Source organism: Armigeres subalbatus, chromosome 2 (genome assembly GCF_024139115.2).
Source record: "Armigeres subalbatus isolate Guangzhou_Male chromosome 2, GZ_Asu_2, whole genome shotgun sequence".
Classification (NCBI taxonomy): Eukaryota; Metazoa; Arthropoda; class Insecta; order Diptera; family Culicidae; genus Armigeres; species Armigeres subalbatus.
The window spans coordinates 23528952-23548645 of record NC_085140.1 but is presented as its reverse complement, the minus strand read 5'-3'; the positions used below and the strand labels follow the sequence as shown (position 1 = coordinate 23548645).

The 19694-nt window shown below is 38.7% G+C and overlaps 1 protein-coding gene across 5 annotated transcripts in view; it reads right to left on the bottom strand.

Annotated features, from left to right (window-relative positions):
- The window catches only part of LOC134218226 (uncharacterized), a 95234-nt gene that overhangs the window by 1653 nt on the left and 73887 nt on the right, over positions 1–19694 (bottom strand). For all 5 annotated transcript variants that reach the window (XM_062697145.1, XM_062697144.1, XM_062697146.1 and 2 more), the window contains exon 3: positions 176–798. In XM_062697145.1, the coding sequence (XP_062553129.1) occupies positions 176–798 (623 nt within the window). The remainder of the gene's footprint in view (positions 1–175; positions 799–19694) is intronic.

Here is a 19694-nt window from a genome sequence, read left to right as displayed (position 1 = left end):
TTATTCAGAAGTACCCCGCCAATCAGCTAAATGATTATTGCCGTAAGGTAATAACTAGTATCATCTCAAGTTATGCAATGTTTGATTAATTTGGAAATCTGCAAGGAGTTCATTTTTGTTCCTATACCCACGACCAGAATTTAGTTCCACAAGCACACGCTAGTCTTACACTTACCTCCACATGATCAAACAAATCAACGTAAGAACGATGATGACCACGGCAGCCACGGAGGCTCCCACTGCGACTCCCAGCACTTCGCCATCAATCTCGCACTGTGTGCCATAGTAACTGCCCAAGCACTTGCAAACCTGCTTGGTGTTGGCGTTGTCGTACATGCACGTTCCCCGATTGTTGCAGTACGAATCCGGACAGGACAAACATTCCCGCCCGGCTCGCTGTGGCTGGTCGGCCCAGGGATCCCGGTAGCCGAATCCGCACTCGCACCGGAATGTGCCGAACATGTTGGTGCACTTGGCCTCGTCATCGCAATCGTTCAACTCGTCCGACGTGCATTCATCCACGTCCTGCACGCTCGAAACCGCCCCCGTGGGACTGTCCACGTACAGGGCCGAATTGCCTATGTTGTTGTTCCTTCGGTGTATCACCCCCAGGAGGTGGCGCTGGATTTCGGACTTCAGCTGTGGTCGCAGCGTCTCCGCGTTCTCATCCATGCTGATCGTGTAGTTCACAAACACCCCCCGGAGTCCGGTAGATGCCGGGTTGGTGGTGTAGATGCCATTTACCCGCGCTTCCATGAACTCGTCCGAAAATGGTGTCATTGACATAGCGGAGTCCATCTGTGCGTATTCATGCGTGAGTGCGAGTCGTCGATATGTTGTGTTTGTTAGAGGTTGGCACCGTCGCAAGTAGAGTGGAAAAGAAATAATAAAAGTTAATTTTATTCGAATATTGGTTTCAAGTGAAATATGACTCGATAGTAGAAAATGTAGGTGAAACGAGCTTTAGGTCAGACGTAACTCTTATAAATCTCATATCTATTAATTCATATTTTACAGCCAAAGCTGAGTATCGTTTTGATACATGGTTCAGGTTCATACTAGAAACTATTGGAGCTGAATCTGATGAAATTTTTGGTACTTTTGGGGATCCCTGAAGGAATTTCTTCAGTAGGAGATTTTCATTATTCTGGAGTTGCGAAAAAAAATCGTGGTGGGTTTCCTTGGTGGCATAAAGGGCATAAACTATCGGAAGAGTTAATTGGTGACAGGGATGCAAGATACAATTTTTATAAGCCTGTCTCAATTTCAGCAAAATGTCTGTGTTCGTCTGTAAGGGGTTTATGAAGTACAGGAATTTGAAAATTATTTAAACCCATGCACTTTTGACCACTCGATATTCTACGAGGGTTCAAAAATCGAAAGGTCGGTGTTAGACCTAGTCGAGTCCAGTACGTGTCGAGTCAAATACTGAAGACGGTCTTACTGTTGCGGCCGAAATACGTATCTGTAAAGTTTCAATCAAGCGGTGGAAATATTCCACTAAAAGGCACTAAATAATTTTCTTGTTATAATGTATGTTGTAACAACATAAATTGTTAATATGCAATTTTCGTACTGAACATCCGTTCCGAAGTCCAAAAGAATTTGGTTTGGAAGGTCATAAATAATTCCGTTCGGAAACATAAAGACAGAAACGGACTTCTTTTGGGTTCACAAACGGAGAGCCTTTGCTCTCTCTTTTCGGCTTCCGAATTGAAACCTTTTGCGCATTCGAACAAAATCCTTTTTTTTATTTCGAGCGGAATCTTTCTGTCTTTGAAATCCCAAATAGATTTGGTATCCCTTGTATAGAAGCAGAAAAAAAAATCATTCCCAGATGGCCAGATGGCTGCACTCTGAAGTCCAAAGTAAAGACGATGCGAAATGATTTTTTTGAAAAAGTAAAATTTATTAACACTGTTTATACTCAAAAGCTAACAATAAATCACTTACTTAACCCAACACGTGCATGATGAAAGAGACCGAGCTCGCGAAGTGCGAGCTGCATTATTAAGCTATACTGCTAACTAACTCTTTCCACACCTGTCTGAATGTTTGGCGTGCTCCGCCAGCAATGGTTCCTAACGCAAAACTATTACTTTCGAAAGTCTGAAAGGACTCCCTTCGAAAGTAAAGTAAAAAATAATTTCGTTCGGAAACTCAAAAACATTCCGTTTGGAAGCCAAAAAGAATTCTTTTTTGGAAGCCCAAGAGAATTCCGTTCAGAAGCATAATAGTTATATTATAGATTTCTTTCGAAGCCCAAATAATTTCGTTTCAAAACCCAGAGCACGGAAGGGAGATATTTTGATCTGCAGAACGAAGTTTTTTGGGCTTTCGGAAGGAACTCATCTGGGTTTTCAAATCGATTCCACTTGCGCTTCTGAACAATATCGTTTTAGGGCTTCGATAGGAAATCCCATAAGGATTATATTCGGAATCCCTTATCCAGAAGCAGAAAAAGATTAATTGCATATTAGTCAGCAACTCGGCCGTACGAAAACCATTTTTTGTTAAATATCTGCCCAGCACATGTTTCGAAATGGACAAATTGATATGAAATTTGCGAAGAAGAATCCACGTGTCTTGGAGGGACTCGAAGGTTGCATATGCGTTCAGAAGCCCTGATGCTTCAAGTGAAAGCCCAGAAATATTCCTTTCGAAAGCCCAAAAGTATTCCGTTTGGAATTCTAAAAAAGTTTTGTTAAGAATCCCAACAAGATTCCGTTCGGAAGTCCAAAAGGATTTCATTCGGAAGCTCAGAGGAATTTCTTTCGATAGCCCAAAAGAATTTCGTTCAGAAGCTCGAAGGAATTTCGTTCGTAAACGTTCGGAAGCCCAAATAATTCCGTTCGAAAGGCCAAAATAATTCCGTACGGAAGCCCAAAACGATTCCGTTCTCAGGTCCAAAAGGATTCTGTTTAGAAGTCCAAAAGATTTTCGTTCAATGGACCAAACATAAATCGTCTGGAATCCCAATAATAATCTCTAAAAATGAACGGAAATTCGTACGACCGGATAGCTTCTGGGCTTCCAAACGGAATCAGTTTGGGCTTCTGAATGGATTTAATTTGGGTTTCTGAATGGAAACATTTTGAGCTTCTCAAAGGAATCAGTGAATGATTCCGTTTGGAATCCTAAAGGATTCTGTTCGGAACCATAAAAGAATTCCGTTAAGAAGTCAACATCATTCCGTTCGGAATTCTAAGATGATTCCTTTCGAAAGCTAATTTTATGCGTACAAAATACCATCCTTATCGTTTTAGACCCAACAATAGTTCAGTTTCAGAGCCCAAAAGGATTCTGTTTGGAAACCCGACGTTTTCGAAAACAACAAATGTCTGTAACTTCAAACAAAAGTTTGTATAATGTCTGTATGTCTGGAATCGCTTATTGGTAAATCTTTTTGGTTTGTTTTTGTTGATATTTTAGATTTTATATTTTACTAGCTTTATGTACCCGACCTTGCTCGAGGTTGCCAGTTTGATTCGCAGTTTTTCATAATCGAATAATGAATAAACCAATTGGTCAACAGGATAATTGTATTTTTTGTTGATACTTCATCATTTGAATAAAAGAAGGCAGATTCCATTTGAAAAGATAGACTAATTTTTGAAGCAGGAGGCAAACCCATACTCGCCTTATTCCGGGCAAACGTCTGTTTATAAAGAAGGAAAAATATCCAACGATATCTTATTCCAGGCAAACGTCTATTTTTCAAGAAGGGATCACATTCACCACCCAGAAGGAAACACATTAATCATTGCTTTTCACTGGGCAAACCGTGATTTCGATGAAAGGTTGAGTTGATCGATAACTAAACAATACCTCTTCCTCACACCCTCCCCTTTTCCATTTTTTACCCACTATCTTCGTCTTTATTAGAAAAAGAATGTGTATTCCAAATTTGGTTGAAATCGGCCAAGGGGTTCAGAAGTTATGCTGGAACATACACACAAACATACAAACATTGAGTTATATATAATATAGATTTCTATGGCCCTTCTACCTTTTTAATAAACATCTTTCTAAAGTAGAGAATATGTGTACCAAATCTGGTTGGAATCGGTCCTGGGGGTTGAAAGTTACACAGCATTGTTCGTTTTCTAAAGAAAACCCCTTCCCCTCCCTCTTTTCACCATGACCATTTGTTATCTTCTCCTTAGGATAGAGAATATGTGTACCAAATTTGGTTGAAATTGGTATAGGGATTCAGAAGTTACACTGAATTGTCCGTTTTCTGAACAATACCCCTCCCCCTTTCCCAAATTACCCTCCCATATGATCGTCTCCTCATAGTGAATATGTGTACAAAATTTGGTTGAAATCGGTCCTGGGAGTTGAAAGTTACATAGAATTGTTCGTTCTCTAAACAAAACGCCTTCCACGACCCCTCCCCCTTTTTCCAAATGACCCTCCCACCCCCTTTGTTAACTTCTCCTAAGGATCAAGAATGTGTGTACCAAATTTGGTTGAAATCGTCCAAGTGGTTCAGAAGTAGTTAACGAACATACATATGTACATACATAGATTGGTTTTCATATATACCGATTCTTTTTACACGGGGATGCGTTCCGTGCAAAAAGTTTTTAGTTCAAAATTTGATAATCCGTGTAAAATAGTTTTTTGCTTGTTATAAGACGCGTTTGTACAATCCCGAGACACTGAAGACGGCCTTACTGTTGAGGTCGAAATACGTATCTGTCAAGATACAATTAAGTGGTGGAATTCAATGGGATTGTACAAACTCGTCTTATGACAAGTGAAGACATTCCACTAAAAAGCTCAAAATAATTTTCTTAATAGTTTTTTGATTTTTCGACAAACCAGCAACTTTACAAAAATTTTGTATGGGATTTTTTTACACGGCTCTGTTAAAAAATCCGTGTAACAACAGAATCGGGTGTATATAGATTTCTACATTATGTACATTGAAGCACATCTTTTTATTTAACCCTTCTTTTCTCACGACTGTTTTCATTTTTTTCAAAAGGGAGGAGTCATCTTTGTTAAAAAAAATTCTCGAACAAAAGCTATCTAGTAGTAATGGGCAAAACAATTCATTTAGGTGAGCGGCTACGAATCAAGCGTTCACTTGAATGAGTTGACTCATTTGAACGGCTCGTTCGTTCGTATAGAACACTTTCGTTTTTTTTTCAAGAGAAGCAAAAATCCAATTATTTGGCTGTATTTTACGTGTTCTACTGTTGGTTTATTGATGTTTACAAATCCAAGTTTTCTAGCCAAAAGCTAAAAAATGTATACTCAAAATCAAAGTAAGAAGAGTGTAATGCGATGCGATGATTTTCTGGTATTTGTTGTATAGACAATATAAATCGCTTATTCTCGCTGACCTATTCATTAGACCTCTTCATGTTTTCAAAAAGTATCAAAAGTTCAACCGGTCAGCCCAGAATCACAATTCTTATGCTAAAATAAGCCTTCTGTCAAATTTTCAGCTAATTCGGATAAAATTTCGAGGTGGCTCAAGTCGATTTAGTGTTTTTGGGCTATTTTCAATTTTGAAAAAAATCTAACAAGAGATATAAACGCCAAAAACCATCGCAACAACCTCTAATGGTAGCTTTTGGTGTGCTTCACAAATCACGAGTCTTGTGAACATTGCTATTCGTTCCGTTCACGTTTTGACCATGTTAAAGTGATTTTCGAGCTTGTTTGAAGAAATCCTAGCATGCAAATTTATGACAAATGTTCAGCTTCTGATTTTTAAGATTTTAACGGTGAATCGCATATTGACAATTAAGGTACACTGGGGGAAGTGGAAAAAGGGGGTAAGTGTAAAAATCGACTCGAAAAATTTGAATTGTACATACTTTACAGTTTTTACCACATCATAACATTATGCAAGAATATACTTTGATGCTCACACTAATACTATGTTGAAATTTGTATAATACATACACTAACACGGTTAACGCTTGAGCTGTAATTTTAGGTTTTGCAAAAAGTTGATTTTTGCATTCATAAAATCAATTCTTATTTGCACCAATTGTTCTTTTTCAAGTGAATTTATATCACAGGTGACCATTGTAGTACAATTAAACTAATACCATTCAATTTGTAGTGGTTTGTACCATGGAAGCAAATAATTCAAAGATTTTACACTTACCTCAGGTATCAAACACTGCGGGGGAAGTGGATAATGTTCTAAATATGGAATTTTTTTCTTCCCTCCTGGGTTGATTTCGATAGCTGTGTATCTTAATATGTTCCTTCTTTGTTATCATTGAGATTCCAATGGTGATTAGACTAATATAAATAAGAAAACGTCTGATTAATCCACCCATCGGAATTGATGCCTTTCACAAGTTTACATATGAAAAAAAATGTATAAGAAAGTTAAAAAATAGCACTGATAGGTAAATATATTGTATAATTCACATTAATTTTTATTCATAAAAAGTTTCTCCGTTGAATGCAATTTTTTTGCGAACAAATTGGTTAAGGACAAGTGCTTAAAAATAGCTGATAATTTTGTACGTGCTTTGCGCACACACATACATACAAATACGCACATACAGACATCACCTCAATTCATTGAACTAAGTTGATTAGTTTATAACCCTGTAAGTCCCATTTTTCCTTTAAAAAGTTCATTTTTGGGGCGAACATTTAGATTTTCCGTACACTTAGTGTTCGAGAAGGCAAAATCAACCCTCCCCTAGCTATTACGAGAATTCCTTGAGGATCTATTCCGTTAAGGTAATGAAATTATTCCACAAAAGATACTCAGAGAAATTATCATATTGATTTTAGTTATATGTAACTATTCATCACTATTAAAGGTCAAGGTAACATGGGTTTTCCACTTACCCCATCCCACTAGGGTAAGTGGAAAAACAACTCATAATTTTTAAATCTATTTACATAATTTTCAAGCTACCAAAATTGTATGAATTACCGCACAGTTGGTGCAAAATTGACTGTTTTTGATAGCACATTTTGATTGAACGCATTTAGATCATTTAAACTGGTTTTACACTAATTCAAACATGCACTATCGATTTTTCCTTTTCCACTTCCCCCAGTGTACCTTATATTACTTAAATGTCCAGGGAAAAAATAGGAACATAAATATAATAAATTAGCAATGATTTGTCATAAATTCAAGAATTTCGTAGAACAACGACTTTTAGGGGAAACAGTCTTTTTATGCACTTAAAAGCTTGAAAATCACTTTAACATGGCCAAAACGTCAACGGAACGAATCGCAATGTTCACAAGACTTGTAGAGCACACCAATAGCCTTCATATAGAGGTTTTTGCGATGGTTTTCGGCGCTTATATCTCTTGTAAGATTTATTTTTCAAAATTCCAAAAACCCAAAAAACACTAAATCGACTTGAGCCACCTCGAAAATTTATCCGAATTAGCTGAAAATTTGACAGAAGGCTTACTTTAGCATAAGAAATGCGTTTCACATCGCTGTGAACGATGCACGTCAATTCTATATCTGTCGCTATTTTTAATTTTTGAACTTACCTTCCAATCTACAATCTCGGGATTTCGGGAATCTTGTCCACGGATTTTTTTTTCTAATATTTTCAAAACGGCAAGATTGACGGGCTTCCAACATGAAGTACATAAATGAGGACATAAATCAGCTGGATAATTTTCTCGAGGTGTGAGGCTTACTTAATATTGTCTAGTTCCAGTTATTCTAGAGAGTAAGAGAATGGATGTTTTTGAACAAACGGTTGTGGTGAGTTAGCCTCAAACTTCGGGAAATTTTCTTCGAATTTCTATCTTCATTTATTTGAAAAGAACAGGGATTTCGACTTTCCATGTCATCAATCCCTCCCTCTCTAGAAATACGGATGAAATTTCGTGAACGAAATTCCTGAGAAAAGGAGCTTCATTAAACGCCATTGTTGAACGTGAGAACCGGCGTTCATTATTTGATCCGTCTTATTTTAACAGTCACTGATGATATTAATAATTCTTTTGAAACTTGGAGAATAAATATCTTCAAATTCTAAACGATTTTGCAATTCTGAAAAGCTCCTATCGGGCTTGTGTAACATTCAAAAATCTGGAAATTTAAAGTGGTTTTTGCTGATTTTCGGTTTCAAAAATTTTATTTGATTTGAGAATGCTCGTTGTGAACTGCATAATTCGTACACAAATCTTAATTAAGGTACACCGGGGCAAGTTGAAATGCGGGGTAAGTTGAAACGGAAGCTGTTATTTGGATCGGAAATGACCCAATGCCCTGATTATTTTTTACAACAAACTACTCCCCTGAACGCACCTTCTGACTGCCATTCCCGGAAGATTGCAGCTACAAAACGCAATCCCTGCCTATGTTTATTTTTCGCCCTTTGCAAAATTTTACCAACTTTTTAACGTGCCAATAAAGCAGGTGTCAAAATGATGTTTGGAAGATTGCTTTCCTTAAATTTTCACGGTAGGTAATCATTCAATGTTGAACTAACATAATGATTTTGAAAATCGATGGGAGAACCGTTTTAATTTTTGTATTTCGGTCGTTTGAAATTGCTCCGCAATTTAAACCCATCAGGGCAAATAGAAATGTGTGGTGCGGGGCAAGTTAAAACAACGTTTCAAAACGTCTCCTCGCAATTTTTTCTTCTAAAATTCAGATACTTGATAGTAAGCTTTTAGGGCAATAATGGAAAGTAGGCTTTGAAATTAAAACAACGAAAATCAAAAACATGTCGCCACCCACCAAACGTGGAGTTTCTGCCGCCATTGTTCTACGGGTAGAGCATAATTACACCAGAGGTAACTGTTTTTTTAATTGCTAATAGCGAATCATTACATAAGATAAGTGGACTACAAAACGAAGGGATCGCTTTTCAAGGTGCGTATTGAACTATTTACAATGGTAGTTTGTTTAATCAGTCTGCTTCAAATTAAATATTTAGTTTAAAAATAGCTGTACGGATTATGATCCTTTGATTCAAAATCCGGGCGCGGTGGACGGATTTCGATTCAGGAGTAGTTGACTTAATTCATAATTTTCTCATGTTTTTCGTAGTTTTTATGTGTAAATGTGAAACACTTCAAAAGTAGAAGCCTTAATGTTCCCTTGTCAATGACAAACGTTTCATTTGCATTTGATTTCTATAGTCCCACGGTATATATTGATATGAGACAATTGAATGGACCATATTTAAGATTATTTTTTGAATAAAATAAAACAAAATATCAATATCTGGAATGTGACTTTTATGCGAGTAAATATCAAGATGAGGCGACACAATTTGGGATTTGGTTTTAAAATTTTTAGAACAAAGCCTACTATGTTATCAGTTTTTCTTAAACAGGAGACATTTTTAAGCTAGTTTCTAGAAAGAAAATCAAAATCATCAAAAAATTACATGGGACTCTTATGCGAATTTAGTCACCTTTACAACCTCGTGCATCTTGAGTCTCACTGAGTACATATATTGTGATTTTAATACGGAAAAAATAGCTTATCTATGTATGTAGCGCAGTGTTTCAACTTGCCCCGATACGCGGGCAAGTTGAAACGATGCACATAAAAAGTAATTTCAATATACAAAATATTTATGAAAAAGTTTGGTGAGGTTGCTTATTTTTTATGTATAATCTTTGGCCCGAACTAGCAAACACCGCAAACGGATTCAAAATTTATTAAAAAGCGATCGTTTTATAGCACTTCAAAACCGTTTCAACTTGCCCCGGTGTACCTTACATTTTTTCGGTTTTCACAATTGTGATTTTCTTATGAGAAAATATCCTATAAACCTTTCAGGCCCAAAAAATCACACGATGGGCAAAAGTGAACATCAGCAAAATTGCTTGAAATCAGGGAAAAATGTCAGACATGGACGATCAAGGCCTTAGGACAACCTTGGACGTCATTAACACGGTGAAGTTAGGAGAAGTAAAATATTAGATATATTGGCAGCGGATTGTACTGTTTCAAAATATGACTTTTATTCAGAAGTATCCGTAGAGTTGCCGTGATATACAATTAACTATTTTTAACCTTCCTTGCACATTCTACGCCATCCAAATTATCCTTGAGTTCAGGACTTGAAATCTACAGCTGCAAAAAAGCTTTTATTCGTTACTTGAAGTTTATTTGAGTATTCAACAGTATTCATTACATCTTATAGAAGGTGAGCAAGATTGTCTGGGATATTCTGGGCCATGAAAACTATTATTGAGTTCGAGACTGGAGATCTACATCGGCTTAGAAGCTTTTCTCGGTATCCCAACTCCAAGCTTCAATATGCATGCAATTATATTCATTACTTCTCCTGGGAGTTCAACGGATATCGTAAGATAGTTTTGAGATATTCTGGGTAATTCAAACTGTCCTTGAATTCGGGACATGAGATCCACAGCTATAAGGAATTTTTTTTCCAGTACTCAAAGTTTCAATATGCATTCAATTATATCCAATACACCTCCTGGGAGGTCAACAGGAGGAGATCAATTCATCCGGAAGTTCCTTCAGGAATTTCTCCGCAGAAATTTCTCTAAGAATTCATCTGGCAGCTCCTCGAGGATTTTTTTCCGGAAGTTCCACGGAAGATTCATCCGGAAGAACCTCCAAGAGTTCCAAACAATTAACAATCCAAAAAGCAATCCAACAATTGTGATTTTTATATAAAAAATATCCTATAAGCCCGTCGGAGTTGTTTAGCGAATGAAGAAAATCCATCCATCCATCTTCCGGAAGGAATTAATCTGGAAGATCCTTCAGGAATTACTCCAAAAGCTTCCCCAGGAATTCCTGCGGAAGCTCCTCCAGGAATTCCTCCGAAAGCTCCTCCAGGAATTCCTCCGAAAGTTTATTTAGGAATTTCTCCGGAAGATCCTCAAGGCGTTCCTCCGCTAGTTTTTTTTAGGAGTTCCTTCGGAAGTTCCTCGAAGCATTCATCGAAAGTTCCTCCGGGAATTCCTTCGGAAGTTCCTCAGAGGAATTCTTCCGGAAGTTCCTCCAGGAATTCCTCCGGAAGTTCCTGCTGCAATTCCTTCGGAAGATTCTCCAGGAATTTATCCGGAATTTCCTCCAAGAATTACTCCAGAAGTTTCTCCAGGAATTTCCTCTGAATTTCCTCCTGGAATTCCTCCGGAAGTTTCTCCAGGCATCTCCTCGGAAGTTTCTCCAGGCATTCCTCCGGAAGTTCCTTCAAGCATTCCTCCGAAAGTTCCTTCAGGAATTCGAGGGAAACTCCCGGAGAAATTCCTTTGAGGAACTCTCAGGAGAATTGGTGGATGAACTCCTGGAAGAATTGCAAGTACCTCGAAGGAATTCCTTCGTAAGTTCCTCAGAGGAATTCTTCCGGAAGTTCTACAAAGGAATTTCTCCGGAAGTTCCTTCAGGATTTTCTCCGCAGTTTTTCCAGAAATTTTTCCAAGAATTCATCCGAAAGCTCCTCGAGGATTTATTCCGCAAGTTCCACGGGGGATTCATCTGGAGGTACCTCCAGGAATTCCTCTGGAAGCTTCTCCAGATTTTCATAAAAAAACTCCTTCAGAAGGTCCTCCAGAAGTTGCTCTATTATGAATTAATTAATTTGAAGTGGAGTGAAAAAAATGCAAAGATACAATTTTAGTGGGAAAGGGTGAAAAACTAGTCGATAAGCCTTAATTCAAATTGATATAGATTAAAAAAGATAGTAGGGAATCTACTAGGGATTCTATTTGCAATGTATTCTATATTAATATACATCACGTGGATAAATAATACGTCAATAACATCATACAATACCAAGAAAATTTACAAACGATGGAGCTGGAGGCTGGATTTTTTTAAATTTATCGTTTTTCAACTGTGGTTTCGACTACGCGCTGCTAAAAGATAGTGAATGATGCATATGTAATCAGTAACAAGCTCAGCGGAAAGAGAGAGTACGCCGTTGTATACCATCATTAGCTAGGCGGCAACCGGTAATCAATGGCCTGAGCTTGAACCAATAGATGCAAAGAAACATGCAGTCCAACTGCGGGCCCCGAAGTGAGATAAGTAAGCGAGAAATGAAAATATAGATCACCGGCGCGGCACGCACGGGGATGGAAAGGCTAATTATGTTGGTGCGTTGGCAGCCCATCACGCCAAACCAAGCAGCAGTGTTCATAGCAAAAATGTAAATGCCATGTGAAAAACGTGAAAAGTTTCCACAAAAAAATATATTTTTTGGCAATATAGGGGAGCTGCTGTATACTGTACTTGGCGACTGCGATTCTGTCGTCGCTGGTATGGTAGCGTTAATAGAACATTGCCTGCAGCGAACCAACAATAGAATCACGGCGACTAGTTGTCGCCATCGCGACGATGAAATCACTTTGGCCTTAGGGAGCCTTCGAATCATCCAACCAACATATGGGAACTGTTCCGTTTTCCATCTCACAGAACATATATTCATTTCATCGCGAAACAAAGAAATACGGCACCAATTTCGTCGCTTCTTTTTGCTAATATGCATGCTCACTGCTAAAAAAAATTACAAAAATAACAAACCAAATACCTTTTCATTTCTTTGTTTTTCGTGAGACCAATATCGGAGCTATGAGATGAAGTCCAGGAGCAGTAAACCTATATGGTTGAATGCGTCTTTTTTTTTATGACTTTAGAACGCAATGGCCGATTGTGATTATTTTAAATAGTGATCAACTAGTGTTTGTCGTCGAATGTAACTTGTTGCGGGATAATGGGTTAATCCTTAAAAGGCCGGGACGACAGTAACCTCCTTCAAAGTGCTCGTTCTCAGTAAATCGTTGACCGAATTTCATGACCCTGGACTTTTCTCAAAGGGGATTAGTAGAGCTTTCTTTTGACCTATGAGAATGTCGGGGCACGCAGAAAAATTTCCCATGAGTCATTTGATATGTTTGAACTGGGTAGAAAGTATTCTGAGTATTTTTATATGCACATTACCTTTCGCTTCTATGGTGAAATTCAAGACCTGAACTCATGAATATTTTGGATGAACAGGAATGTCCCAAAATAGTATCTTCAACACATATAATAAATTACATATATGTCTACAGTTTTTTGTGATATTTTTCCCTCCTGTCCGTCATAATTTCGTTATCAGATTTCAAGAAATATGACCATAACTCTTAGATCCAAGATGAATACACCACTAGGTGTTCCAATCTGCCAAATTCACGATTCAGCCATCTTGGATTTTAGTATGGGAGAGCCAGCCGGTTTGTTTATGTTTTGCACGGAAAATGAATTTTTCACCCCCGCCTTCTTCTCGTCCATAAACTGAGCACATTGAAACACCTAGCTGTGTATTCATCTTGCTTAGATCAGGAATATGGCTCTTAATATCGGTAGCTACAGTAATCAGATAACTTGGAAACGTTCAAAATCACTTCTACTTGATATATTTCATGTATCTACTTTATTTTACGACGCCAGAACTGTATTGCACTTTAATTACTGCAGAAATTTGGTCAACGATTAACTGAGAACGAGCACTTTGAAGGAGGTGAGTGTCGTCCCGGCATTTTATTGGTTAACCCGTAGCAGTTCCCCTACACGGAAAAAATAAACTACCCAATAGTGAGTTTAATTCACCCAACCTCGAACATCCGTACGGGAAGCCAAAATTGAGTAAGTAGGGTCGAAGTAGTTTGCGTTTACTCTTATGTTGAAAAAGTACCCAACGGAAAATTTATTGACCCAAATTTAAGTTTAATTTACTCAATTTCGACCTCAGGTAATAAAACTCAAAATTGGCTTCCCGTATTGAACTGGCGTCGTTGGATTGTTTGGCTCTTTTGCTTTTGACAACAAAAGAAAGAGTGGATGAAAGAGAAGAGAAAAAATAACTCAAAAGTAAGTTTAAAAATACTCAATTTTGGGTACGAATACAAAAATGGTAACCCTCGCAGTTAATAACTGTGGAAGTGCTTAAGTGAACACTAACCTGCGATGCGGCTTTGTTCCTGTATCCCGAGCAGCACACATGTTGCACAAGAGTTACTCTCACCGCTATACAACCTAATTTAGTCACATTTAAGTTGCTGCAACCAAATTGGTCTGGATTGTGCTGCTAGGGATGGGGATGTAGTGCCAATCAGAAGAAGAAGAATAATCCCTGGAAATAAACGCCATTTTCTTGGACTTGTATCGTCAAAAAAGGAAGTTGTGATCAAATTTACTGCATCTGACAAGTCCCGATATGTATTCTGAATTCTGGAATCCGTACGAGCAGAACAGTGATAAAATCAGGCCAATGCGACATAAAATGACGAAATGGCAGCAGTTTGATTTTTTTCCTTCACTCAGGCCGATACGGGTTAAGAATTCCCGATCAGTTAGTCATAACAATTTTTTATCACAATTATATCAATATGTGTTACAAATAACAATACAAATAATAATAATTTTGGTATAAACTCCTTGTCAAAGATAGAGGAAAGAAAACTTCAAAAACGAATTTTTCTTTTTTCAGAATTTGCAGCAATGCATTCAAATAACCGCAAATGGATATGAATTGATGGAAAAAGTAAAATCTATCCCCCTATTTCGACCTCTCTTATGTGTTTTTCTTATTTTATTTAATGCGCGAGAAAGGCACCACCAACGTTAGGTGGATTGATCTGGGTTTTTGTTATTTTAACTACTAATGGTACATGTTTTATAACAACCGCTGTTATAAAAAAAATTCTGTAACAGAATAACAAGTTCTGATATATGAGTTGAGCCGGCCAAGGGCCGAAAGTCTGGTTAACCCTTTATAAAGCAGTGGTAACTAGAGGAACTGTTTCGATCTCCATTTCACTGTACATATATCCATCTCATCGCTAAACAAAGAAATACGGCACCAAATTCGTCACTTCTTTTTGTCAATATGCGTGCAAAAATCACAAAAATAATAAACAAACCAAATTCCTTTCCATTGCTTTGTTTTTGATGGGATTGAAATAGGAGCAATGAGATGAAGTGGCGAACCGTTCCCCTATATTGCCACCAACAAATTATATGTTTTTCTGTATATTAGCAAGAGCTCTACTTATTATTTCCCATGTAGTGGCCTTATTTGCTATCTAATAACACCCCAGATAAATTTGAGCCATAAAAAATTTAAATGTCAATTTGAGAACATTTTTTTCACGAACAGGTCGTAAGTTTCGAGTAGAAGAAGGATGTTCAGTTATAATTCGTTAAAAAAACGACAAAGATATATTTTTTCCCGTTGGTATAAATTATTTTGAATCTCCTGTGTTAGATTATTACGTGAATAGCGTGAAAAAAGCTTTGCTTTTTTCTATATTTGGTTTTTGGATTTTTGACGAAATTGTGTTTTTTGGGAACAAAAGCGCAAAAAAGAAAAATTTCACTTGTAATACGATTTCCGACTAGGACTCTTCACTAGAAAATGTAACGTGCCTTGATTTGACTGGTTCTACGTAAAACCTAATTTTTTTAAATCTTTTATTTATTTTTGTTGTTGCCTGTTTTCCCGCTTGCTGGGCAGTGGCAACTATATTGCCACCAATGTTGTCCCGCTTGCCGGGCAGTGGCAAGTTTATTGCCACCAATTTTCAATGTTTCTGAACTGTTTTTTTTTTTTAATACGTTTATTTGAAAGACTACATTACTCAATTTGGTACATTACAAATACGAACAATTTAAAACGAAATCTAATGCTTCTGAAGATTTTTGATCATTGGCTTCTAAAATGAAATTTACACATACAATAAATATTTTTAGAGCTTGGTATCTACATCTCCTATTCATATTTTCCAATTCCGGAAATCTCAAGCTGGTGAACGACATCCTTCTACCTATGGTGGTTTCCAATCGAGACTGAAGATGATTCCATAATGTACTGGTGTTCCTACAGGTCGCGAATTTGTGCTCTAGATCTTCTTCTGAATTAGGGCAGTGTTGACAGCAAGGTGTTGCAATCCGGTTTTGTCGATGAAGTAGTCGAGCATGTGGAATTTTCCCATTTACTAACAGATAGTACACTGATTGTTCCCTCGAGGTTAGTCCTCTCGTATTCAAGTTCTTCCACACTCTCCTCCATGCGATGTTGGGGTTCTCTTCCATGATTTTCGGCTTTTTCAATTTATCTCGGAAGTGCTCGTGTAAAGTTGAAGCAGATGAGTTTTCTTTCAGTTGTGCAGGAAGGTATGGTATTACCTTGGCGAGGCTCTTCATGCACGGATATAGCGCCGGAATAGAAGCTATGTTTGGCGGGTTCTCCAGGAATTGGGAAAAAGAATTAGCAAAAGGAGTTTGCTCGATTTCTCTCAAAAATCTCGACGAGAGAAGCGATTTGCATTTATGCATTGGAAGGTGCAAGTTTAAGCCCCCCATGTTTTTCGGTAGCGTCAGTTGCTCAATGGGAACTCTGGTTGGGAATCGTTCCCAGATGAAAGTTCCTATATACGAAGTCAAACGTGCCACACTTTGATTTGGGACACTTATCACCGATGACATAAACCAGAGTCTCGATGTAATGAATGTATTCAATACAATAACTTTCTGATGCAGCGTAAGGTTTCTTGACTTGAACATCCACATCAATCGAGATGTTTTTCTAATGATATCGCCCCAGTTGTAGTCGATCATATGTTTTAGTGAGTTGAAGAAAGTTACACCCAAAATTTTGATTGATTCCTGAGTTCTTGGCCAGCCAGAGTTACTTACTTCTCGATGTGGTCCCAGGTTAACGGCAAAAGTTTTTCCCATGTTGAGTAAGGATCCGGAGATCCTCCCGAACTCCCGAAATGCTTGTTGAATTTGCGTCAGTTTGCGTTCATCAGTGATCACTATAGATATGTCATCAGCGTATGCTACCACGAGGTCCATTGGATCATTGCAAATAGTGCGAAGCTTTTCTAGGAGCGGATGGAGGTAAAGGACGAATAGGTGCATACTTAGGGGATCGCCTTGTCTTACGGAGCGTTGGATAGGAAAATTAGGAGTGAGATTTCCATTAATGAGCAATCGAGATTTTGAGGTGGACATAATCTTTCCTAAGAGCTGTACGAAGTTGGAGTTTAATTGAATGTTCCGCATCACTACCATCAGATAGTTCTGATTCACTCGATCAAACGCATGATCAAAACTGTTCAATGTATAACAAACTTTTTTAGGTATTCTAAAAAAATATTTTTTCAGTGGTTTTATAAAAACACATGAATAGTAGTGCTCGGCACTAGTTCCAAAACTTTGTTCCAAAAACTTTGAAACCAAATCAACAAGCAAAGGATGTAAAGGATGGATCACAATAGCGCGTTGTGCGTCGCGTTGAAGTCAGCGTTTTGTACTAAAACGCAACGCCAATGAACGTGACGCATTCACGCCCACAATGCAACGTTCGCGTTGTGCGTTTATTTAAAAACAATAATGATTGAAACAATAATGGATTTAAAAATGCATGATTCATTGAACAGATATTTTTAAATAAAGTGGAAAAAATATTAACGAACTTAGTATTCAAAAAAAATATAAAATCGGCTATAACAATTATTATAAAAATTCTGCATTCTTCCATAAGTTTTTTGAAAACTAATTTCTAAACAAATCCTCTAAAAAAATATTATAAAATAGGCAAAAAAACAATATGCAAGCTTTCTCCACATATTTCTTAAAAATTGTTCCAGTGAAAGTTTTCCGTGAAAGTTTTGAATAATTTCTTGTGAATATTTCAAAGAATTTCTACAGGAATTTCCATCAATTCCATCCAATTAATAGGTACAGAAATTATCGCGAAAATTAAATTATCAATGAAATTTTCGGAGGAATTCCTAGATTAAGTACCGATGAGATCCTGAAAGAATTCCGGTGGAAACTTCAAGATTTCCACTGGGAGATCCTCCAGGAGATTTCCTGGAGTTCCTCCGGGAATTCATTTAGGCTTCTTCAGGAATTTATATAGAAATTCATCCAGAAGCTTCTCCGAGAATTCCTCTGATGATAATCCAGCTACATACCTCTACAAAGGTTTCAGCTAGACGAGATTTGTCTATAGAATGAATTCTCCACTATTTTTTCGAGAATTCTTCTGGTAGTTCCACTAGCACAGCGGTTCTCAACCTTTTCTCTGAGAGGTACCCCTTCGAACTTTTGCATTCTTTGAGGTACCCCCTTATGATAAGTTTAACTTATAAGATATATGAAAAACGGACCTGAAACTTTCCAATTCAAATTAAGTTTATACATCAAGCTTCCTCCAGTACGTTGAGAAGTTTTGGAGGCTTCCGACCCTCTTGAAAAGAGGCTTCCTAGTCGCCTAAAAGAAGGCTACCTAGTCTCTTGAAAAGAGGCTTCCGAGCCTCTTGAAAGGAGACTTCCGAGCCTCTTGAAAGGAGGCTTTCGAGCCTCTTGAAAGGAGGCTTTCGAGCCTCTTGAAAGGAAGCTTCCAAGCCTTTTGAAAGCCTGCCTCCGAGCCTCTTGAAAGGAGGCTCCCGAGCCTCTTGAAAGCAGGCTTTCGAGCCTCTTGAAGTAAAGCTTCTGAGTTTCTGGAAATGAATCTTCCGAGCCTCTTGAAAGCAGGCCTTCAAGCCTCTTGAATGTAGGCTTCTGAGCCTCTAGAAAGAATGCATCAGAGTCTCTTAAAACGAAGCTCCAGTGCCTTTTTGAAAGCAGGGTTTTAAGCCTCTTGAAATGAGGCTTCTGAGCCTCTTGAAAGGTGGCTTCCGTGCGTCTTGGAAGGAGGCTTCCGAGCCTCTTGAAAGGAGGCTTCTGAGCCTCTTGAAATAAAGCTTCCGAGCCTCTTGGAAGGAGGCTTCCGTGCCTCTTAAAAGGGGGCTTCCAAGCCTATTGAAAGGAGGCTTCCAAGCCTATTTTCAACGGAGGCTTCCAAGCCTATTTTCAACGGAGGCTTCCGCGCCTCTTGAAAGGAGGCTTCTGAGCCTCTTGGAAGGAAGCTTCTGAGCTCTTGAAAGGAGGCTTTGAGCCTCTTGAATGGAGGCTCTGAGCCTCTTGAAAGGAGGCTTGAGCCTCTTGAAAGGAGGCTTCCTGAGCCTCTTGAAAGGAGGCTTCTGAGCTCTTGAAAGGAGGCTTCCTGAGCCTCTGAAAGAAGGCTTCCAGCCTCTTGAAAGAAGGCCTGAGCCTCTTGAAAGGGGCTTCCTGAGCCTCTTGAAAGGAGGCCTTGGAGCCTCTTGAAAGGAGGCTTGAGCCTCTTGAAAGGAGGCTTGAGTCTTGAAAGGAGGCTTTGAGCCTCTTGAAAGGAGGCTGAGCCTCTTGAAAGGAGGCTTTCGAGCCTCTTGAAAGGAGGCTTGAGTCTTGAAAGGAGGCTTTGAGCCTCTTGAAAGGAGGCTTGAGCCTCTTGAAAGGAGGCTTGAGCCTCTTGGAAGGAGGTTTTTGAGCCCCTTGAAAGGAGGCTTTTGAGACTCATGAAAGGAGCCTTTCAGCCTCTTGAAAGGATCTTGGAAGGAGGCTTCCGAGCCTCTTGAAATGAGGCTTCCGAGCCTTTTAAAAGGAGGCTTCCGAGCCTCTTGAAAGGAGGCTTCCGAGCCTCTTGAAAGGAGGCTTCCGAGCCTCTTGAAAGGAGGCTTCCGAGCCTCTTGAAAGGAGGCTTCCGAGCCTCTTGAAAGGAGGCTTGCGAGCCTCTTGAAAGGAGGCTTCCGAGCCGCTGGAGAGGAGGCTTCCGAGCCTCTTGAAAGGAGGCTTCCGAGCCGCTTGAAAGGAGGCCTGAGCCTCTGGAAAGGAGGCTTCCGAGCCTCTGGAAAGGAGGCTTCCGAGCCTCTTGAAAGGT